This window comes from Conger conger, chromosome 18 (genome assembly GCF_963514075.1).
Source record: "Conger conger chromosome 18, fConCon1.1, whole genome shotgun sequence".
Classification (NCBI taxonomy): Eukaryota; Metazoa; Chordata; class Actinopteri; order Anguilliformes; family Congridae; genus Conger; species Conger conger.
The window spans coordinates 21745270-21764343 of record NC_083777.1 but is presented as its reverse complement, the minus strand read 5'-3'; the positions used below and the strand labels follow the sequence as shown (position 1 = coordinate 21764343).

Here is a 19074-nt window from a genome sequence, read left to right as displayed (position 1 = left end):
ATGAAAAATGAGCCTGAAAATGTCGAGATACTGTCATTGTTTGAATCAAATGTATGGGTGAGCCGAACAGCACAGCCTTAATCAGCCAGAATAACTTCAACCTGCAAAATACAGCTTGTCTATTACTGCTGACATTCTGAACTGAAACCAAATTATTTTTTGGCTTGCTTCTTTGTTGCTTACAACTGGAACCATGAAATACATCGCAGTAATCGGTACGGTTACAGAGACATTGATTTAACCGACAACCTTTTTTTCTGTGAGAATGCTTATGGGGTTTAACGCCATGAAAGTGGGCCTGCAATTTAATTTAAACTTCTCTGAGTATTCGCTCTGCAGGTTGACACATTTAAACTCATAATATTCTTAGTGATTCAATTCAAGTCTGGTTGGATGGAGCTCAAATTAGTTATCAAAGAGTTCTCAGTCTTAAAAACTTAGATCACTGCAAGAAATGGATGTCTTGTTTACTGAAATGTATTTTTCATGAAGCACAGAATTCACATTTCAGTCCAGCCTTCAACGGGATGAGCGAAACGGATTCTGAAGCGGGTTAAGGGAACTATATGTCACTTCAAATGAAACCTGCAGTGTCTATATGCTCAAATAAACCTACAACAAAAACCGACAGAATACTGACTACACAATGTCGAGCATTATTTCATATCCCTGATGTACTAAAAAGCAGAAAGAGGGGGAAAATGACTATTTGGGGAAAGCGCATCTCCCGTTTGGGAGTGAAGAGATAATGCATTGTACACACTTGCCATCATGAGGGCATTTAACCTATCACACCATCTGGCAAGTTTGAAAAAGAAAACAACAACTGCCAACTGCCAACTGTGCCTATTCCATCTATATACCACAGATCAAACCAGACAGACTTACAAAACATATACTTACAGTATATGAATTATAGGGAATGGAAACACATTTAAGCTAAATTATACATTACATTATTTACATTACCAAGAATTTGTATTACCATTGATTTAAGTCACAATGAGGAAATGGCTAGCTTCCAGTGATGAATGCATCATTGAAGTCATTTCCTCAGTTGATTAAACATTATTATTATATACTCATTTTAATGAGATAATGTGTCAGAAGCAGTATACAGTACATACATTACACAGAGCAGAAGCAGGCTATTGTGTGCATACCATGTACGAAGCACATAATGCAATTGTATACACAATAATGAGCACGCGCATTATATCGGTAAACAGGGAAATCCAGCACATTAAAATTCCCTATATAAATGTAAAAAATGATTGTATAATTATAATTCAGAATGTACTACAACTGACAGAAATGTTAAGGAATACAAAAACCTAAAAATGAAAAGGGAAATGTAAAAATACACTATGGTTACTCTCTTTTCTCGGTGACGAGGGGATGAAATGATTGCATTTTCCCCCGTGCAGGAGGAACGGCAGTGAATAATGACACTGCTCAATGAAACCAATTAAAGGATGTTTAGAACCGTACACAAAGGAGGGATTAGACAGCGGCCGGCGTAATAAGATTGTACATAATCAATGCGCTATTGTGCCATTTCCTTATTTGCACCCACTTCTGGAGAGGCTTTTCAATCACTTTCCAAAGAATAAATCATTGGGATTTATAAGGCCCGGTCACCGAGAACATGCATAGTAAATCACTTTTGATCAGTTTAACAAGAGACCTGGACCTTTTCTGTGTGTGTGTGTGTGGAGGGGGGTTACCTACCACCCAAGCATTATCTGGTCTGTGGAAAACCTGAGAGCAAGCGGCACACTGGTCTTTAGCTCTGATCTGTGTGTAAACACAAACCCCCTCCCCAGCCCTTATCAGAATAAATAGCACAGCTGCATGCTGGCCAGGAGCCATCACTCTATAAGTATCATCACTGTTACAAAGGCAACTGCTCTGGGTCAAAGCTCAGATCAGGCTGTGACATTAATCCACCGCCAGCCAAATTTTGATTGTGGCTGGTAAGATTCTCACTCTAGCAGCCACTTTGGCAGGTGTCCAACCAGTTTGGGCTATATTGTAAAAGGTAATGTGGCTGGCAAAATGCTAAGGCTAGTGACTTTATTTACAGTCAACTAGCCACTCTGTCTAGTGGATGAAAAGGTTCATTTCATGCCCGGTCTGGAGCATAGCAGATGACACGCACAGAGTGAATCTGCCCATCGGGTTTCCCATTGTTGCTATGCCGATAGATGGCCCTGCACATGGGCCCACAGCCACTAACCATACAGAAACACTGCAATATATTCCACATATATTCAGCTGGAAAATGCAGTATGGGTCACAGCAATACATTTTTCGAAAACCTGTACTGCAATATCTCAGAGTGGCAATAACTAGTATAGAGTATTTATCCATTTATTGTGAAGTGCTACAGTACACCTTTCCAATTTATTGTATGTTTCCTTTCCAATTTATTGTTTAGTACATTAAATATCTGTAATGTCATAACCAAACTCCTCTGTGTTCAGCCAGTCTGTGATGCAGTCACCAGTAAGACTAGTTTCTGTCCAGGGGGGTCAATATACCATCTAGTGAGGATAGAAACACAAAAACACCACAGTACTCTCCTTCCTCAAGCCGCAAAAACAATGAAATGCCACTTGTTTTATAAATATATACATGCAGCTGTAGCTGAGACGTGTGGTAGCCGGTGACTAATTGGATCCGCATGGACGCCATTGACTCATCGCAGTCCGACCAAACAAACGACACTATCACGCAAAATATCCTCGGATAGTTTGCGCCTCCCAACAACGGTCGACTTGTTTCTTTGATGTGCTCTTCCGTAAGTTTCAGTGCGCCAAATACTCAACGTACTGACCAGCTGGCAATAATAGATTAGTCATTCTGATGTTTCATTATGGCTGGGCAGCACCACGCTTTGAAGAAACCACACTGTGTTTTTCAGCATACTGCTGGTCCTTAGCATGAATGATGTCAGAATGCCTGGCGGGGAGGGGGAGACAATAAACAGGACACTGCTCAATATCAACACTTCATTGGCCATTCAGAAAATTTAAATGATACAATTGCAATTACAAATATAAATCTCACACATCATAAATCCGCTAAATAGATCAATGTTGATACTGAAGCGGGTTATTTTATGTTTTGGGAGAGGCTAGATTAATAACTTCTCTATTGTTTCAGTGTCGGCAATGAATGGACAATAAAACTGTTCATTTCCTCTAAGGACAACACTCAGAGACACTGCCATTGTTTAACAGCGGATGGGCTATTACTGCTTCCACAAAGTATGTGAGATTCAAAGCAGCTGGAACTGTAGCATAACATAAACACTGTATATGGAATTAAGAGATGATTACAAGGCACATACTACATATCTCCCCCATATTGAAAAACACAGACATTCCCTGCGACTAATAGATGTTTCCACTCCAGCTTACAGAATTAGAAGTCCTGGCAAGGGGCCAAACTTTAGTCATAAGGGAACTAATGATATGAGCAGAGAGTTGTACTGAAAAAAATAGCACATGTAAACTTCCAACAGGCCTGCAAGTAATCAAGGCATAGCTATAAAAGCCTGAAACTGCTCACAGCAAATACCGAGGCACTCGATGATTCCAGCTAAACGTAGCAAAATTTAATGATAAATGAAGCATTGATTTCATTACTGTGGAAAAACGGGCATTTCTAAAAACGGCATTCCAAAAATGAGTGTAATGAAAACAGCACATGAAAACTTGTTTGCGTCAGTCTTGATTCAGTTTCTCTTTTCATTTTATCAGGCCTCTGCACAAGAATATCCATGATTATGTTTGCCTGAAACACAGAACATGGCCCGGATCCCCACACACAGTTGCTGTGCTGCTTGTCAAAATCATTTGTACAGCGTTTGGAGCAAAGTAAATTACCTGCCTGTTTGAGCCAACATGGCATCTGTTTCCACTTCCCTGCCTCTCTGCTCCTCTGTGTTGCGCACATTTGGTGGGCCGCACAATATCAGGCCTCCATACATAGGAAAGCACTCTCCTATGGCCACCTCATAGGTTTTCTTACAGATGTGTTGACGAGCAGCTCCTTTCAAAGCATTATGTAATTCATACTAGGACCCCAGTTTCTCCCCCTTTGTGAGTGCAACCAAGTGGAGTTGGTTTAGTAGCCTCAAATTGAGACGCGCGGCGGTGCCAAATTCAGTTAACGGATGAATCCGCTCATTCTTTATTCCCGCTCGACAGCAAGCGGGCTGTGGGCAAGCGCAACGCCCGCTGAAAGTCACGGAAGCCCGGGCAGCGTTATCCCATGAGCTAGCGTCTGACGCAGGGCCCCGTCCGGTCCGTTATGGTGGGGGATGGCAGGAGTGGTACAGGGGTCTCAGCGTTACCCCATGAGCTAGCGTCTGACGCAGGGCCCCGTCCGGTCCGTTATGGTGGGGGATGGCAGGAGTGGTACAGGGGTCTCAGCGTTACCCCATGAGCTAGCGTCTGACGCAGGGCCCCGTCCGGTCCGTTATGGTGGGGGATGGCAGGCGTGGTACAGGGGTCTCAGCGTTACCCCATGAGCTAGCGTCTGACGCAGGGCCCCGTCCGGTCCGTTATGGTGGGGGATGGCAGGAGTGGTACAGGGGTCTCAGCGTTACCCCATGAGCTAGCGTCTGACACAGGGCTCCGTCCGGTCCGTTATGGTGGGGGATGGCAGGAGTGGTACAGGGGTCTCAGCGTTACCCCATGAGCTAGCGTCTGACGCAGGGCCCCGTCCGGTCCGTTATGGTGGGGGATGGCAGGAGTGGTACAGGGGTCTCAGCGTTACCCCATGAGCTAGCGTCTGACGCAGGGCCCCGTCCGGTCCGTTATGGTGGGGGATGGCAGGAGTGGTACAGGGGTCTCAGCGTTACCCCATGAGCTAGCGTCTGACGCAGGGCCCCGTCCGGTCCGTTATGGTGGGGGATGGCAGGCGTGGTACAGGGGTCTCAGCGTTACCCCATGAGCTAGCGTCTGACGCAGGGCCCCGTCCGGTCCGTTATGGTGGGGGATGGCAGGAGTGGTACAGGGGTCTCAGCGTTACCCCATGAGCTAGCGTCTGACACAGGGCTCCGTCCGGTCCGTTATGGTGGGGGATGGCAGGAGTGGTACAGGGGTCTCAGCGTTACCCCATGAGCTAGCGTCTGACGCAGGGCCCCGTCCGGTCCGTTATGGTGGGGGATGGCAGGCGTGGGGACGAGCTGGCGATGACATGGTCCTTCAGCTGTATCCGCCATTCTGGATCATGACATTGTCAGCGTGCTGGGGGCCCGTACCCTTGCTCTCTTGGGAAGCGACAGGGCACCGTGGCACAGTTAGAAAACAGACTACTGTACCACGGCTGCCATGTTCCGCATAAAGCTCCATGATAAATTTGTGAGTGAAATTTGTCTAATGACATAATAAACAAATCAGAAAAATAAAGTGCATGCAGCAAAATGCTATTTTTTACTGGAATTTTCCCTTAAAGAATGGCTAAATACTGCAATATACGGTACACATGTTTCACAGCAATATTAAATATATTGCAGGATAACACACTGCAGTATGTTCCATTGTTGTCAATCCCTATGGTTACACAAGCAGGCCAGATTGTGTTGACAACACAGAGCACTGACTACCGGCGCTGTGATTATCTTTAAGTACATCATCCTGATAGGGATGCCCAGCGTTGGATAGAAAATGCGGTCATGAGTTAAACACCGATATTATCCATGTTCTGGAGCATGAATTCTGTCCTTGGCCCCCAAGCGTGTGGTGATGAACGCAAGCCTATTGTGCAAGGTGTTTTCACCACATGTGCACACGTGTACATGACTCACTCTATGAACCAAGAGCCATTTCATCACTGAAGAAAAACATAATTACTGTCGCCGTGTTTCTCTGTAAGCCCTGCCGTGGTCCTGACTGCCTGTTTCCAGCAGAGGTGAATCACGGATTTGTGGACCGGCGACCCTCCCATTGCCCGACTCCAGGGATCGGGTGGGGATTTCAATTTCCACCCCGCGGCAGCAACGAGGGCATGTATGCTAGGAGGACCTTGCTGAATGCAAAACTCAAGAACTTGAAGATCTAACCCACATGGCAAGATAAACCATTAAAATGATCTCAATGCCTGCACAGGCCCTGCAGCTGAACAGAGAGCTTTCATATTTCTGCTCACGAGATACAGGGATGTATGCTTTCATATCGGCCAAGTATTCATTGCTTCCTGCCTTGATTATTTATAATAACAAAACTCTAAAAACCCAAGTGTCAGTATGCATCTGAAATACTTTAACTCTTGAAATGCTCTTGAAAATATAGAATACACTCCCCGAGGCCCATGAGAATCTTTAACGAAACAAGCGGAAGCATAACATGCTATCAATGGAGAAATGGGTTCTGAACGTTTCTTATGAAGCTGCTGATTTTTACAGCCGCATGAAGGGTTTCTAAGAATTTCTACCAAATGACTGCTTGGCCCAGGTCTGAATCGCAGGCCCAAGACCCCAGCAAAACAGGAGCATGATGGAAGAAATGACAAGCTCACAAAAGTATAGTCATGCAGAATGGATATCACTTCAGCTGATAGAGCAGATAAGCGCAATATTGCTGTAAGACCAGCACTTCCAAGGTAGTGGAACGGAAGAGTCAGTAAAATGTTCAGTGTTAATTGTGGCCATAATGAACTCATGTATATTTAACACTGAATATTTTACTGTGTAGTTTTACTGTGTATTTTACTGTGAATCTGAAATGATGTACAATAATACAAATTTCAGTGATGAAAGGGCATGTTATGCTCTAAAATAATTATCGCACAGTGGCCTTCACCCAAGAATGGCTCTCCAATGTGAGACAAGCACATATTATATATGGGCTGATTCAGCCTTAATTCAGTGACACACACCAAATACAGTGTACACAACTATGCGAATGTCATTACTACATTATAACAGCTGTTGGTCACCAGCAAACCTCTCCTTCAATATAACGGATGATTCTGTTCAGTTCAGTTGAGAAAAAGCTTAATAATGACTCACACATTTTAATTCAATTGAGAACAAAACGTTCGCCACTGAGCTGTTCGGCAAAATATTTTTAGGACCATCCAAGCTAATTACTCACCAATCGCAGCTGTGTTTTGACCTAGCTGTCATCTTCAGTAGATGCACAGAGATTCCCTGAAAGCTGTTTCACGTAATTATTTAAACACACGGTATTTCAGCACAATTAGCAGCGGCTGCTAAATTTGCATCAACAGGGGTGGGTCTAAAATGTATCTTTCTTTCCCAAGCCATTTTTTTTAACACAGCTGACATCAACAAAGGAAAATAGCATAAGTTTGTGTACAGACATGAAAAGAAAGATTCATAATAACTCCCTATTGCAACACAATGTCAATTATTATTTTGTTCCACACTAAATAATGAACAACCTTCAACAGAGGCAAGCAGACCACTCTCAGAGCAAAAGTTATATTGCACGTCAATACATGTACCTGTTTGATTCATGATTGATGTCCATTATCAATACTGCTGTCTCTGCTATGGATTGGCGACCTGTCTGGGGTGTGTTCCTGGCTCTCACCCAATGCATGCTGGGATATGCTGAAGCCCCCTCCCCCCCCCCACCCCCCCCACCCCTGCCCCCATGACCCTGACCAGGTATAAGCTGATTAGATAATGGATGGATGGATTGATGGAATACTGCTTTGCCCAACTACAAGTGCACTGGCTGAATTATCCCTTTCTTTCTCTGACTAAGAGGATTCGGGAATAATATGAATCACTGCATTCACTGTCCTGACAACACAGACCAGGCTGATGTGGTCATTAAGAAACAACTCATTAGCATTGTAAAAAAAAACAAAAAAACCTACACATATATAATAAGGCACTTGTGTGACGACCAATAAATCTCTGAACACATTTTGTTTTGCTGTTTCCCAGTTATTGATCATTAATGTGGTCCCAGCTCAATGAGTAGGTGAAAAAACAGCCATCATTGATTCATACATTAATCTCTGTATAAGCAACTACAAAAGCTGACTCAAGGGCTACATTACATTTGAAACAATCCGGTGTGCAAATGGGAATGACTGGAACAGGCATAAACATCAGTTTCCTCTCCGTAAGTGCATTCACCAAGTATAATGTCCTGTGTGTGAGTGTGTGTCTACTGCATTTGTTTTGCTTCTCTTTTTAACCCTAACAATCCAGACAGTTCCTTAAACAGAATTGAATGTACCCTATTATACAATGGTTCTGAAGGAAGCGCATGTGTATTGTGGTGTAAACTGAGCCCTTAACAATATACAGATCTTTCAGGGAGATTTCCAGGCATGGAATTCTTCTGTTTGGGCAAATAGGAAACCAGTACAGAAAATGACACGTTTATGAGCCAATAAACTTTACATTTTAGGCTTTGCATGGAGCTGGGAAAGGCTTCGGCACGACCTCAAGCCTGCTAAAGAGATGTATAAATGTGTGTTATATCGTTTTTAACTTCGCTTAATACTGTACAGTAAATGTAACCACAACCTTTAGCATGGATGTGTAATTTTCCTTAGAATGAAAAGCATGTTTAAGTTCCTCATTATTCACAAGCTGCACTATGACACAACAAATTGACAATAAAAATAAAAAAAGGAAACACTTGCGGAGATGGAAATTTCATCCAGAGCAGCGGAGTTTCATGCAGATAGTGTTTAAGCAGTGCGTGTTACATACAAATCTCAGCCTTACAAGCTTTCTTGTACACTACAGTGTGCAAATATTTGACTGAGATCAAGGAGGTCGATCTCCAAGCCTTCCAGTCGTCTTTTTGGAAGTTTCCAGAAGTAAGCCTCCAGCATATAGCATTTAGGCAGCTCCACTACTCCCTCTCTTCCCTAGAGTGTGCCCTCACACCCAGCCATCCCTGGTGAGGCACTTTGAAGCCCACCCTTCTCAATCCCACTCCTGATACCAATGTGGCGAGCAATGTACATTACACTACTTGAGAGTACAGTTGTTTAGCTGACGCTTTTATCCAAAGTGACTTCCGGTTGATTAGACTAAGCAGGAGACAATCCTCCCTGGAGCAATGTGGGGTTAAGGGGTCTTGCTCAAGGGCGCAACAGCTGCACAGATCTTATCATGGCTCAACCAGGGATTGAACCACCAACCATTCGGGTCCCAGTCATGTCCCTTAACCACTAGGCTACAGGCTGCCCCAAAGATGTCTGTGCTAAAGTAGAATTCTCCTCTCGCTGAGCAGTTAGGCGGCCCCGCTAGCGGATAGCTCTGAGCCTGATGGCGGTGAAAGGAGAACGGGCAGAGGCTTACCGAGTTCGGCCTTTTCTTTCAGGACGTCTTTGAAGCTGAGTCCGCTGTTGAGGGTGGACTCTCGGTACTGGTGCAGGGCCTCCCGGCGACCGTTGTTTCCCAACTCCTTCAGAACAGAGGGCTTCAGGGGCTCTGGCCTCAGCCCGCGCCTCCACTGCGACACGTCCCAGACCGTCCATTTCACCAGGTTGTCCAACTTCACTATGACCTTGTCTGAGACGGCAACAATCTCGTCCTGCGTCGGAAACAGACGCGGCGTTAGGCTGGACAACATGGCTACGTTTTTCACATGCTCACCATTTTGGTGTCTGACATAGAGAGGGTCTAGTGGCCTGGGTTTCCTGTATTATACTGTGAGTAACACAAAGATAATTTAAAGGATGACAAAATAGAATACCTATATGCCGGGACTTTTTTTTCTTGTCCTTGTGGTTATGTAAAGGTCTCCATGCTGACTCCTTGGATGGCACCGCCCAAATGAAGTTGAGGTTTATACCAAAACCCACTTGTTTCACTTCCTGAATTTCACATGATTGTCTGAAGGCTTATTATCCACACATAATGCAGAAGTAAATAGCGGTTTATAAGTTCACAGAAATGTTGGTATCATGTATCACTATGTGCAAATTTCATGTTTCCATGGTTCCTGTAAAACTATGCCTGGACTGCAGTATTGTATATGGTCTTTAGGGGTTGAACATTTTTATAGCCTTCAAAAGAGAGATTAATATGGCTGTCCAGTGTTATCCGAAAAGGGCCAGTGTGGGTGCGTATTTTTGTGTTAGCCCAGCGCTATGACACCTGATTCATCTAATGAAGTTAATCATGGTCTTCAATGAAAAACCTTGATAAGTAGAAGAGTTGTGTACATATAAGGTATAACATCTGAAAATACAAAAACAGATATAACATAGTTTGGGAGTGACGGCGAGTACCTCCCCTAATCAGCACCCCAGATCCCACTTCTCTTTTTCATTTCTTTAGAAGAAATATTGCTATATAAGTCTATATTTACAATTATGTTGCGTTATACTGGAGACTCTCCCTCTCAAGATTTGGCCCAGAAACCTAAAAGGCATGACATCACAAAACTCTGTTTCACAATAGTTGCCTTAGAAATTCATTTGATCAAGCAAGCAAGTCAACTTTCTCTATAATTCAATCTCTGATCTCTTCCAAGACACCCCCATAACAAAGTGGTAGCAAAATAAAAAAGATTATTGAAGTCACATCTATTATGTACCGTTTCATGAAAAAAAATGTATACACATTTTTAAATCCATAGGCATGATTATCCACACGTGATTAATGTCAGCCTTGGCCAAGTTCCAAAAACACTGTTCTTTTAACTCATGATGCAGTATGAAAACATCAATTAGCGACAGCTACCGAAATAAACATAATAATATAACATATGCGGATGTTCCACCATGCATTGACAAGAAACTGATCTGTTATTGAGCAAAAATGTAAATGTCTTTGAAGACAGGCCAAATATACCATGTTAAGAAATTAAAGTGAGAGTAAAACAAATGGAGTTGTGGTTAATTGAGATTCATTCGCATACAGTTGGAAGTGACACACAAATGCTTAGTTGATCCAGCCACTCTTTGGATTAATGTTAGGGCAATCACCGCAAAGGTCAAAGGTTAAAAAGAAATAGCATGACTGATGGATGATGGGAATGCTATAATAAGGATAATAATGCTTTAGAGCAATAAAGAACCAGCTGGGTTACATCAAAATGAGATTACCATATATCAGTGAATTTGACAAAACTGCATACGAGGCAATGTGGTAATTTCAAATTCTCTGCAGTAGGACATGGATGAATATTCATGAGTCATGAATATATGGATCCAGCGCATAGTTACCATGCCTGTATCCTTTAAGAGGCCAGATTTCATTCCAGTTTGATTTTCACAATTTGCAAAACAGTTTTTTAAATCAAATTTTAACACACTGTACATGCACTCGCAGAAATTAAAATACAAATGCTTTTACCTTTATGTACCTATAGCTACATAAATTCGTACCCCTAACCAGCATTATATAATTAATCGGTAGGTTTTTTGCTTGGTAAACATACTAATTTGTACCCAAACAGAACATTACTGTGCTTTCAGGCTTCATTTGGGAAATTTGATCCATCCTTGAAGAACAGAAATGTACGTCCACTGTCACTTAAATTGTGCGAGAATGCGTGCCTAACATTGATTTTGTGCCTAACACTGAGTTCAGCAATTACTAAAATTATTGTGCAAAGCCAAGGTTTCAGATCCTCCAAACTGATGACGGCACTGAGTTTCATTACATTGCATTTGTATTGAACACAAAACATGGAGATCGCCCGCATGCTCTTCCCGTTACCTCATTCCTGGCTTCTTTACGACAGCTGTAATAGTATTCTTATGACTAGTTGCAGCATGCGTGTGATTGCGATATTATTACAAATAGTATGCGTATTATGATTTAAGCTACAATATCAAAACTGAGACGAATAACAATGTTTTCATGAGATGTGTTTGGGTAATTTTGGTACCCTTGAGATTAATGCACATATGAAGTTCCAAAATTTGTATTATTATACATCAAGTTAAATGGATGTTGCACTGAGAATCTTCCCCTCCACTGATCCTGGGGGAGAGGCCACTACTGATTTTTACACTTTCTATAATGCCTATGGAATTACTGACATGGTAACGAGCAGACCCTGGGTCAATGAAGTAAATGTTTTGGATTCAAATACTTTTCTGTGCTCGATTGATCTTGCCAACCAATAGGATAAGAACTTGAGGGTTTTAACTTTTTGAGAGTATTTCATTGCTTCCAGTACACCAGACAAGCTCAGTAAATCCTGGAAAATTATTTTACAGTAATTACATACTGTAACTGACCAAGGTCTAGTAACAAGGCACACAATACGCCATTTTGCCAAGTCAAATGATAACTGAGCTTTCTCACATTCACACATGAAAAAGATCACACTGTCATCACATGTAATCAAAGCTGTTTCTGAATTTAAACAGAAGTGATAAATATATTGGTATTCAAATATAATCTCTATAGCTATTTGTATATTAAAAATATTGCGTGGACAGTAGAATAATTAAAATAGTCTTTGTTTTTTGGATTGGATTGACTTTACTGGTTGGATTTGTCAGCTCTCCATAGAATAAATAATTTAGTTTAAACTGTATACTGTATTTTTACTTGATTCTCTGGTTTCTGACTAGCCACATGCAACATTCTACCCCTTTGCTACAAAAGGCTACTACAAAAATATCTAATTTTTAAATGTCAATTTTAAAAGTACATTTTCATTATTTATTTTTTTTAGAGATATTTTTTTACTCAACCTTTCCTTCACTTCACATTCACTAGTATTGGTCATCTCCCTCATCAAATGACCACATCACACATCAAAGTGTAACCCATGTTTGTAATTAAGAGAAGCCAGGAATATCCTTTCAGCTGTGTCTCATTGTAAAAAAGCACAGATCTACAAAAATAGATCATTTTAGTGCAAACTGTTGTGCAATCACAATACAAGCTGGACTGCATGCTGTTTATAAGATTGAGACAGTGTGCAGTCATTTATTCATGGTTATTTATGCTATTTATTAAAGGCTGTATTCTGCTTTTAAAGGTTTAGTGTATCATCTGAGAAAAGTGATCTTCTGGTTATAAATGCTGAGAACAAACACTCAATCCAAATATCATGTGCTCTGGTGTCATTTGTGTTTTAACACGAAAACTGAGGTATGCAGCGATCACGAAGTGGGTAATGACCGAAATCTGCAAATAATTTCATTCTATTAAGAAATTAATTTGCTGAAGGGCAATTTTCACACTCTATTCAAGGAGCAGTTACGCAAGTTTGCTTTTTTCCACCCCCATTCAGAATTCCAGCCATTGTTTCAGGCATGTATCATGTGGTTTGTTGCATATGGTCCATATGAAACACATATGGTCATTAATATTTGCCACTTGTGTCCTAATTTTAGGAACACCCCTACGGGGGAATGTGCGCTGAACCGTTAATACCGTATCACATTAAAGAATGGTACCTTTAAAAAGAAAACATAACAGATCATCTCATTTTAGCTATAAATATATCCACGGCACATGGGCCTTTGCCAAGCAGCAAGAAGAAAAAACATTCTGGATTCATGCCACAAATTTTTTCCATGATAACAGTGTTCAAGTGACAACCCTCATGACACGCTGCTTTGTAATTCAGAATAATAGCTGAGAAAACTAATTAGATACTGCTCACTTCTCCCTAGTCCACCTCATATTCTGATTACGTTAAACCAAATTGAAATCCTAAGGCACAAGTCAGCCCCAATATTAAAATTGTTGGAATTCTAAATAGGACACTAAAATACGGTACAGAAACTGCATAGGAATCTATAACCCAGCAGCCTGTTATTACACCAGTGTACTGTATCATTTCTTGAATTAAGTCTTTGTAATTTATATTAATATATATAAAGGTTTGTTTTTTCTCTCTCCAAAAATAGCACTACTGCGTCAAAGCGTTGTACTAATGTGGAAAGTTAGGACAATACCTGTGCATTTTCCACCAGTTTATTAACAATCCCAATCCCAATAATAACTGAAGCATATCCAAACCCCAGTTTGAGAGTGTTATTGTTACATCCACTGAGGTTGATTTCACACATATCTACTGTGCGGTGCCATGCTTCGAGTTTCATATGCCATACTTGGCCTATATTCACAATGTGAACTGGACTACAGGTGCATGGCTGGAGACGACTGATACTTTATGTGAATCGCACCTCATCTAACCTGTCCTGTAGTTGCTCCAATGCCCTTCAGTTTGCACTGATTGTATGGCGCCTTGGATAAAGCATCTGCTAAATAAATGTAATGCTACGTAAGAGCTACAGAAATAAGCATTAATCATTACAATCGACCAGGCTGCTTTCTGGAAAAGAAATGGAGTCTTGCTTGCTGAGAAACAAGGGTAGTTGTTTTGGCAGCGTACTTAGTTAATTTGTTTAAAATACAGCACATGTATTAATGTGAGGGTAATTGTGCTCTCCCGAGCTTCTCCCCAGCCTTAGACTAGGCAGTAGTCACACTACCAGAGTAAAGATCACTGCAGGCTTGTTGTGGTTCCTGTCACTGCTCTTTTGCTAGAGAATGACAATGTCAGACTGGAGAGGAAATGACATCACCTGGGTCTAGTGAAGTGAGCCACCTGGAACATACAACCTGCTCTCAATATTCCCTATAACTGTCACTTGCTCACCTTCAATAGCTGTAGTCTATTCACTGCAACTCTGGCTTCTTTGAAACGCACTGTATATGCCTTACAGTACAGCGGGTATTGGGTTTCAAGACCCCTTCCAGACAGACGGATTCAATTCAAAGCTAAAAAATTAATGGCAATAATTATGTACATGATATTAATGAATGTGAAGTTATGCAACAATTACAAATGTTGCTGATTATTAACAAGCGATTAAATAAAATACAATGTTATATGCCAGAAAATGTGTTTTTTTTCTCCTATACTGTTGTTTTGATTGACAGCTCTTGAATATAATGCATTTGTTGAGCTTAAAACATAATGGCACCTGTTTGCTCGCTACATACATACAGTTCTTTGTCCTGTCAGCTAGATCTATATTACCTGTCACAGGCTCCTGGATTTGGAGCAGGGTCATCACCAGAAATTTAAAATATGAATCCATCCTTTTCAATCAGTTTGAGTTGTCCAAGATCTCTTGCCAGATTCATTTGTAGGTTATTTGAAGAATGAACTGGGATAATTCAGAATAAAAAATTTTACGGAAGTCATCACAGACGGGTTGTGTGAGGTAATGATTTTAGAATTTGTATGGAGGTCATTTTATTGATGATGACTTTTGAGGAACATTGTGGAGAAGTCCCAGTTTCCTGGCAACACTGCACAACCATCAAACCAATTTTAACGTAAAATAGCCTCATTGTATGACAAATACTTCATCAGTGACCCTTTGTCAATAGAATACTAGCCACTGTATGTACTTTGATTCAACAACAAAATACACTGCCCATGAATATTAATAGTGTGTAAAAATAGTATTTACTCACAACAAAGCTAATACATATTTTCAGAAACAAGAATAAAGATTATTCATATTTTAACAAATGCACTACCTTTTAAAAAGTCAGTTTGAATTCTGAATGTCTGAATGTCACTTCAATTTAGACTGTCACTGTTCTGGTGTTGGCACCAAACTACACAAATCACACAACCAGAAATGAAATTTGTTTGGATTCAAACACTTTGTTTAGCCTTAATAAGCCAATTACAAAGATTACAATAGATGGCCCCATTTGAAGTGCAATCAAGGCAGGGCATGCAAGAGTACACAATCAAATTTACTAAATATATTCATATATATTTCATGAATTATAATATATTAGATCATATATTTTGAAAAGCTAACAGAGTTCTAGAGCATTGTCAAAATGACAGTCCTATATGCACTGAGTTAAATTCTCAAATTGAATATTGACAGAGCAAATTTATTAAATAAGCATCAAAGTCTGAAGCAGAAAAAAAAGGTTTTTGAGAGCTGAAGTAAAGAACAAAGACACAAATGAACGTCAGAGGAGGGCAACCTGTTCTACGTTTTCTCCCCCCCCCCCCCCTCTCCTCTCCTGCTGGGGCCGCTGCATCTGAAGGGGCCTAAAATCTGCTTACATCGGAGCAGTAATCAGCGTTCGCAATTTACCAAACGACAGGGGTCATATCCAACTTTGCACACACACTTTGTTAAAAGAGCGAGACAATAACTATTTGGTGCATTTTCAAAACATGCAAGTGATTAACTATTCAGTACTGCAGTTATTTTCAAGAGTAGTTTTTTAATTATTTTTTTTAATGTTTTTTTAAATTCTGTGTCAGTGTTCTAGAACTCTGCTTTCAGCTACCAGTAGTGATTGTTACATCAGTATCCGTTCAGTTGGTTGGGAAAATTCTAATCACATATTTGCGCTCTAACACCTAAAATTAATGTTATTCAATGATGGTGAGGTCATTATGGCATTTGACACTTTGATACCACTCATAAAATGCCAATGGTCTTCAGGTGGTAAGATGAAAGTCAGGGTTAAGTTACAATAAATAATTTAGCAAAAATAACATTTATAGGCGATTAATACCAAGTTATGTAATAAACATATATATCATAAAGTAGGATAATGTATCCAATGCTACCACACGCTGCTCTTGGATTGCTAATTCCTCACAATAAAATGCTTGAGTTAAATCAACTCTAATGTACATTGTACTATAGTATAGTGGCCTAAATCTCTTGGGGTCATGTAAACGTTATACGTTTGGAAAGCAAATAATTCACAGTCAAGCTGGGGGGGCTAATGAAAAGTCGTTGGGGAGTACGATCACAAGAGTAGATTAAATACATTATGAACTTTAAACGTATATCAGGAGCCAACACCATATTCTTTACGGTTATTGGTGCATATAAGTTAAACAGACAAATATTCCCGGCTAAACGTGCGATGCGCGTAACATTTTAAATCGACATTTACATGTTCGGATTTTGCTAAGGTCGTCCACACGTGGAACCTGTTGCATATTATCAAACGGAAATATGATTCTTGACTCTTCACGGGAAACACATTAAAAACTGAAATAACCTCGTCTCCCCAAGCTGTTGATTCGCGGTGTCTACACAGTTCGCTCGCCAAATTTTTTTTTTTTTACACTTTCATTAAACTACCAACGCGTAATAAGCAGTCGTTATCGGTGCAATCTACGCATTGAACTTTGCAACAGATCATGAGATAAGATAATGCAAACATATCCGGACTCGCTCTCACACGCTTAATCCCCAAATCAAGACATCGTGTTACTTTAACTACAGAAGCATGTGTAAGAGGCAAAAACCGAACTGCAGCGTTTTGACATAATAACCTTCATAAATGTCACGCGTCCCCTTTAAGACACAGAATCAAGCTGTCGTTATCAGATTGCCATTATTAATCGTTGCAGACCGAAAGCAAGGGAATGCTTACATAGAAAATGACCGTTTATAATACTTCTTGACTGGAGCTATGTAATTTCTGCCTTTAAGGTTGCACGGTAACCGTTCGAAGTTGTAAATTAAAACTGACAGATCATGTTTTATGGATTAAGTGCGAATGTTTTGCTAACTGTTAAACATGTTGGTGCTGGTTGGTTTCATGTCTGCTTAAAACTACGCCCGGACAGATCTACCACAGATTTGAATGTGGGCTATTGCTGTAAATGTCATGTATCATCTTATTATGTCGACTCGTAACGTGACGGTTTCTGTTATTACATTTGCCTCCATTTCGTAATTTCCTCTCTATTTTACATAATACATATTTTAATATAAAACACATAATTTCAATAACTTTACTGAACACAATCGAGTCGGCTATAATCTTCCACGATAGCATATAATTAGGCCATCTCATTATAAAAACCTTCACGCAACAGAACGGTAAAATGTATAGTTACAGACCAAACCCACAAACTGCTATTCGCAATTTTTTTTTTTTTTTTTTTTTTTTTGTACTTAGTCAGATGATACCATGGGAAACAATATAATCCTCCATACATTTAGTCTACTGAATCTCGACTCGCTGTTTCACTGATAAAGCAGACTCGAGCGCATGATTTGGTACGTGCTATGTGGCTTTACGTCATTGCAAATTCAAAGACTGAATACATATAGGTCATATATACCCAGTGCTTCAATTGAAATGAAATGAAACGCCATTCAAATAAATAATGTAAGCATATAACTTAAGCCGCGAATAAGCATCACAAGATATTTGTAATCACCTCTCCGTGACAGACAGTTCTTCCCTGGGGAGTGTCTTCTGGTAGAAAATAAAGTTTGGAGCTAGATAAGAGTTGCTTGGTTGTCCTTTCTTCCCACAACAGCTGCAGCTCCGCTACGCAGATCGGATCTCCCGGTTTACATCTCACAAAGAAAAAGTCGCCCAGGGACAGAATTCTTGGTTTGCCTTCAAGGTGAAATTTAAATGCCTTGTAGAAAACGTAAGGTCCGTGCAAACCACAAGGTGAGCCGACCCACTGCGGAAACGATAATAAACAGATAATTCAATAAATGATCACATCTCCATTCAATAAACACACAAACGACATGAGTTAATTAATTCGGGAGTGAAGGATGAATGAGCAAAAATAATTTCAGGAAACAAAATAAAGACATGTAGATTGTACGATTTTAGAGATGAAACGATATATTTCATGCTTGCTAACACTGCATATTTTGTAATAAAAGTTTCTTGGTAATTTCAGAGTTTCAAAAATGACTGCTATGTATATATCAACGCAGGTGTAACATAAACGCTATCAATATATTTTAAAAATCTAAAGAGAATTGCTAATACCTTAAGTGAGTTGGGCTCCATCTCGACGTTCTGAATTGATTAAACACAACATTCTCTCCAAACTTGTTGGCTTGAATGGATTGCTAACGGTCCTGGAAGGATACAATCTTTCCTCCGCTACAGCTGTGACACCCTCAATATGAAATCAAGACAGCTCCAATGAAATACCTCAAAAATGTAAACTATGTAATCCATTTTTTTTGCATTTGAATAATGTTTCAGAATTTGCGACTGTTATTCGGCTCATTCGCATAACATTCGCATTACATTCGAAATTACGAGGGAACATACGTTTCTGTGTACGTTTATCTGTATTGATTCAGTTTTAAAAA

General features: G+C 40.4%; 1 protein-coding gene across 1 annotated transcript in view; it reads right to left on the bottom strand.

The window, feature by feature from the left end:
- The window catches only part of LOC133118638 (AT-rich interactive domain-containing protein 5B-like), a 66610-nt gene extending 47749 nt beyond the window's left edge, over positions 1-18861 (bottom strand). Inside the window, exons 1-3 of the mRNA XM_061228764.1 lie at positions 18743-18861; positions 18168-18422; positions 9311-9545 (exon numbers count right to left, since the gene is read on the bottom strand). Of these exons, the coding sequence (XP_061084748.1) occupies positions 9311-9545; positions 18168-18422; positions 18743-18763 (511 nt within the window). The 5' untranslated portion in view covers positions 18764-18861. The remainder of the gene's footprint in view (positions 1-9310; positions 9546-18167; positions 18423-18742) is intronic.
- Between the last annotated feature and the right edge of the window lie 213 nt (positions 18862-19074).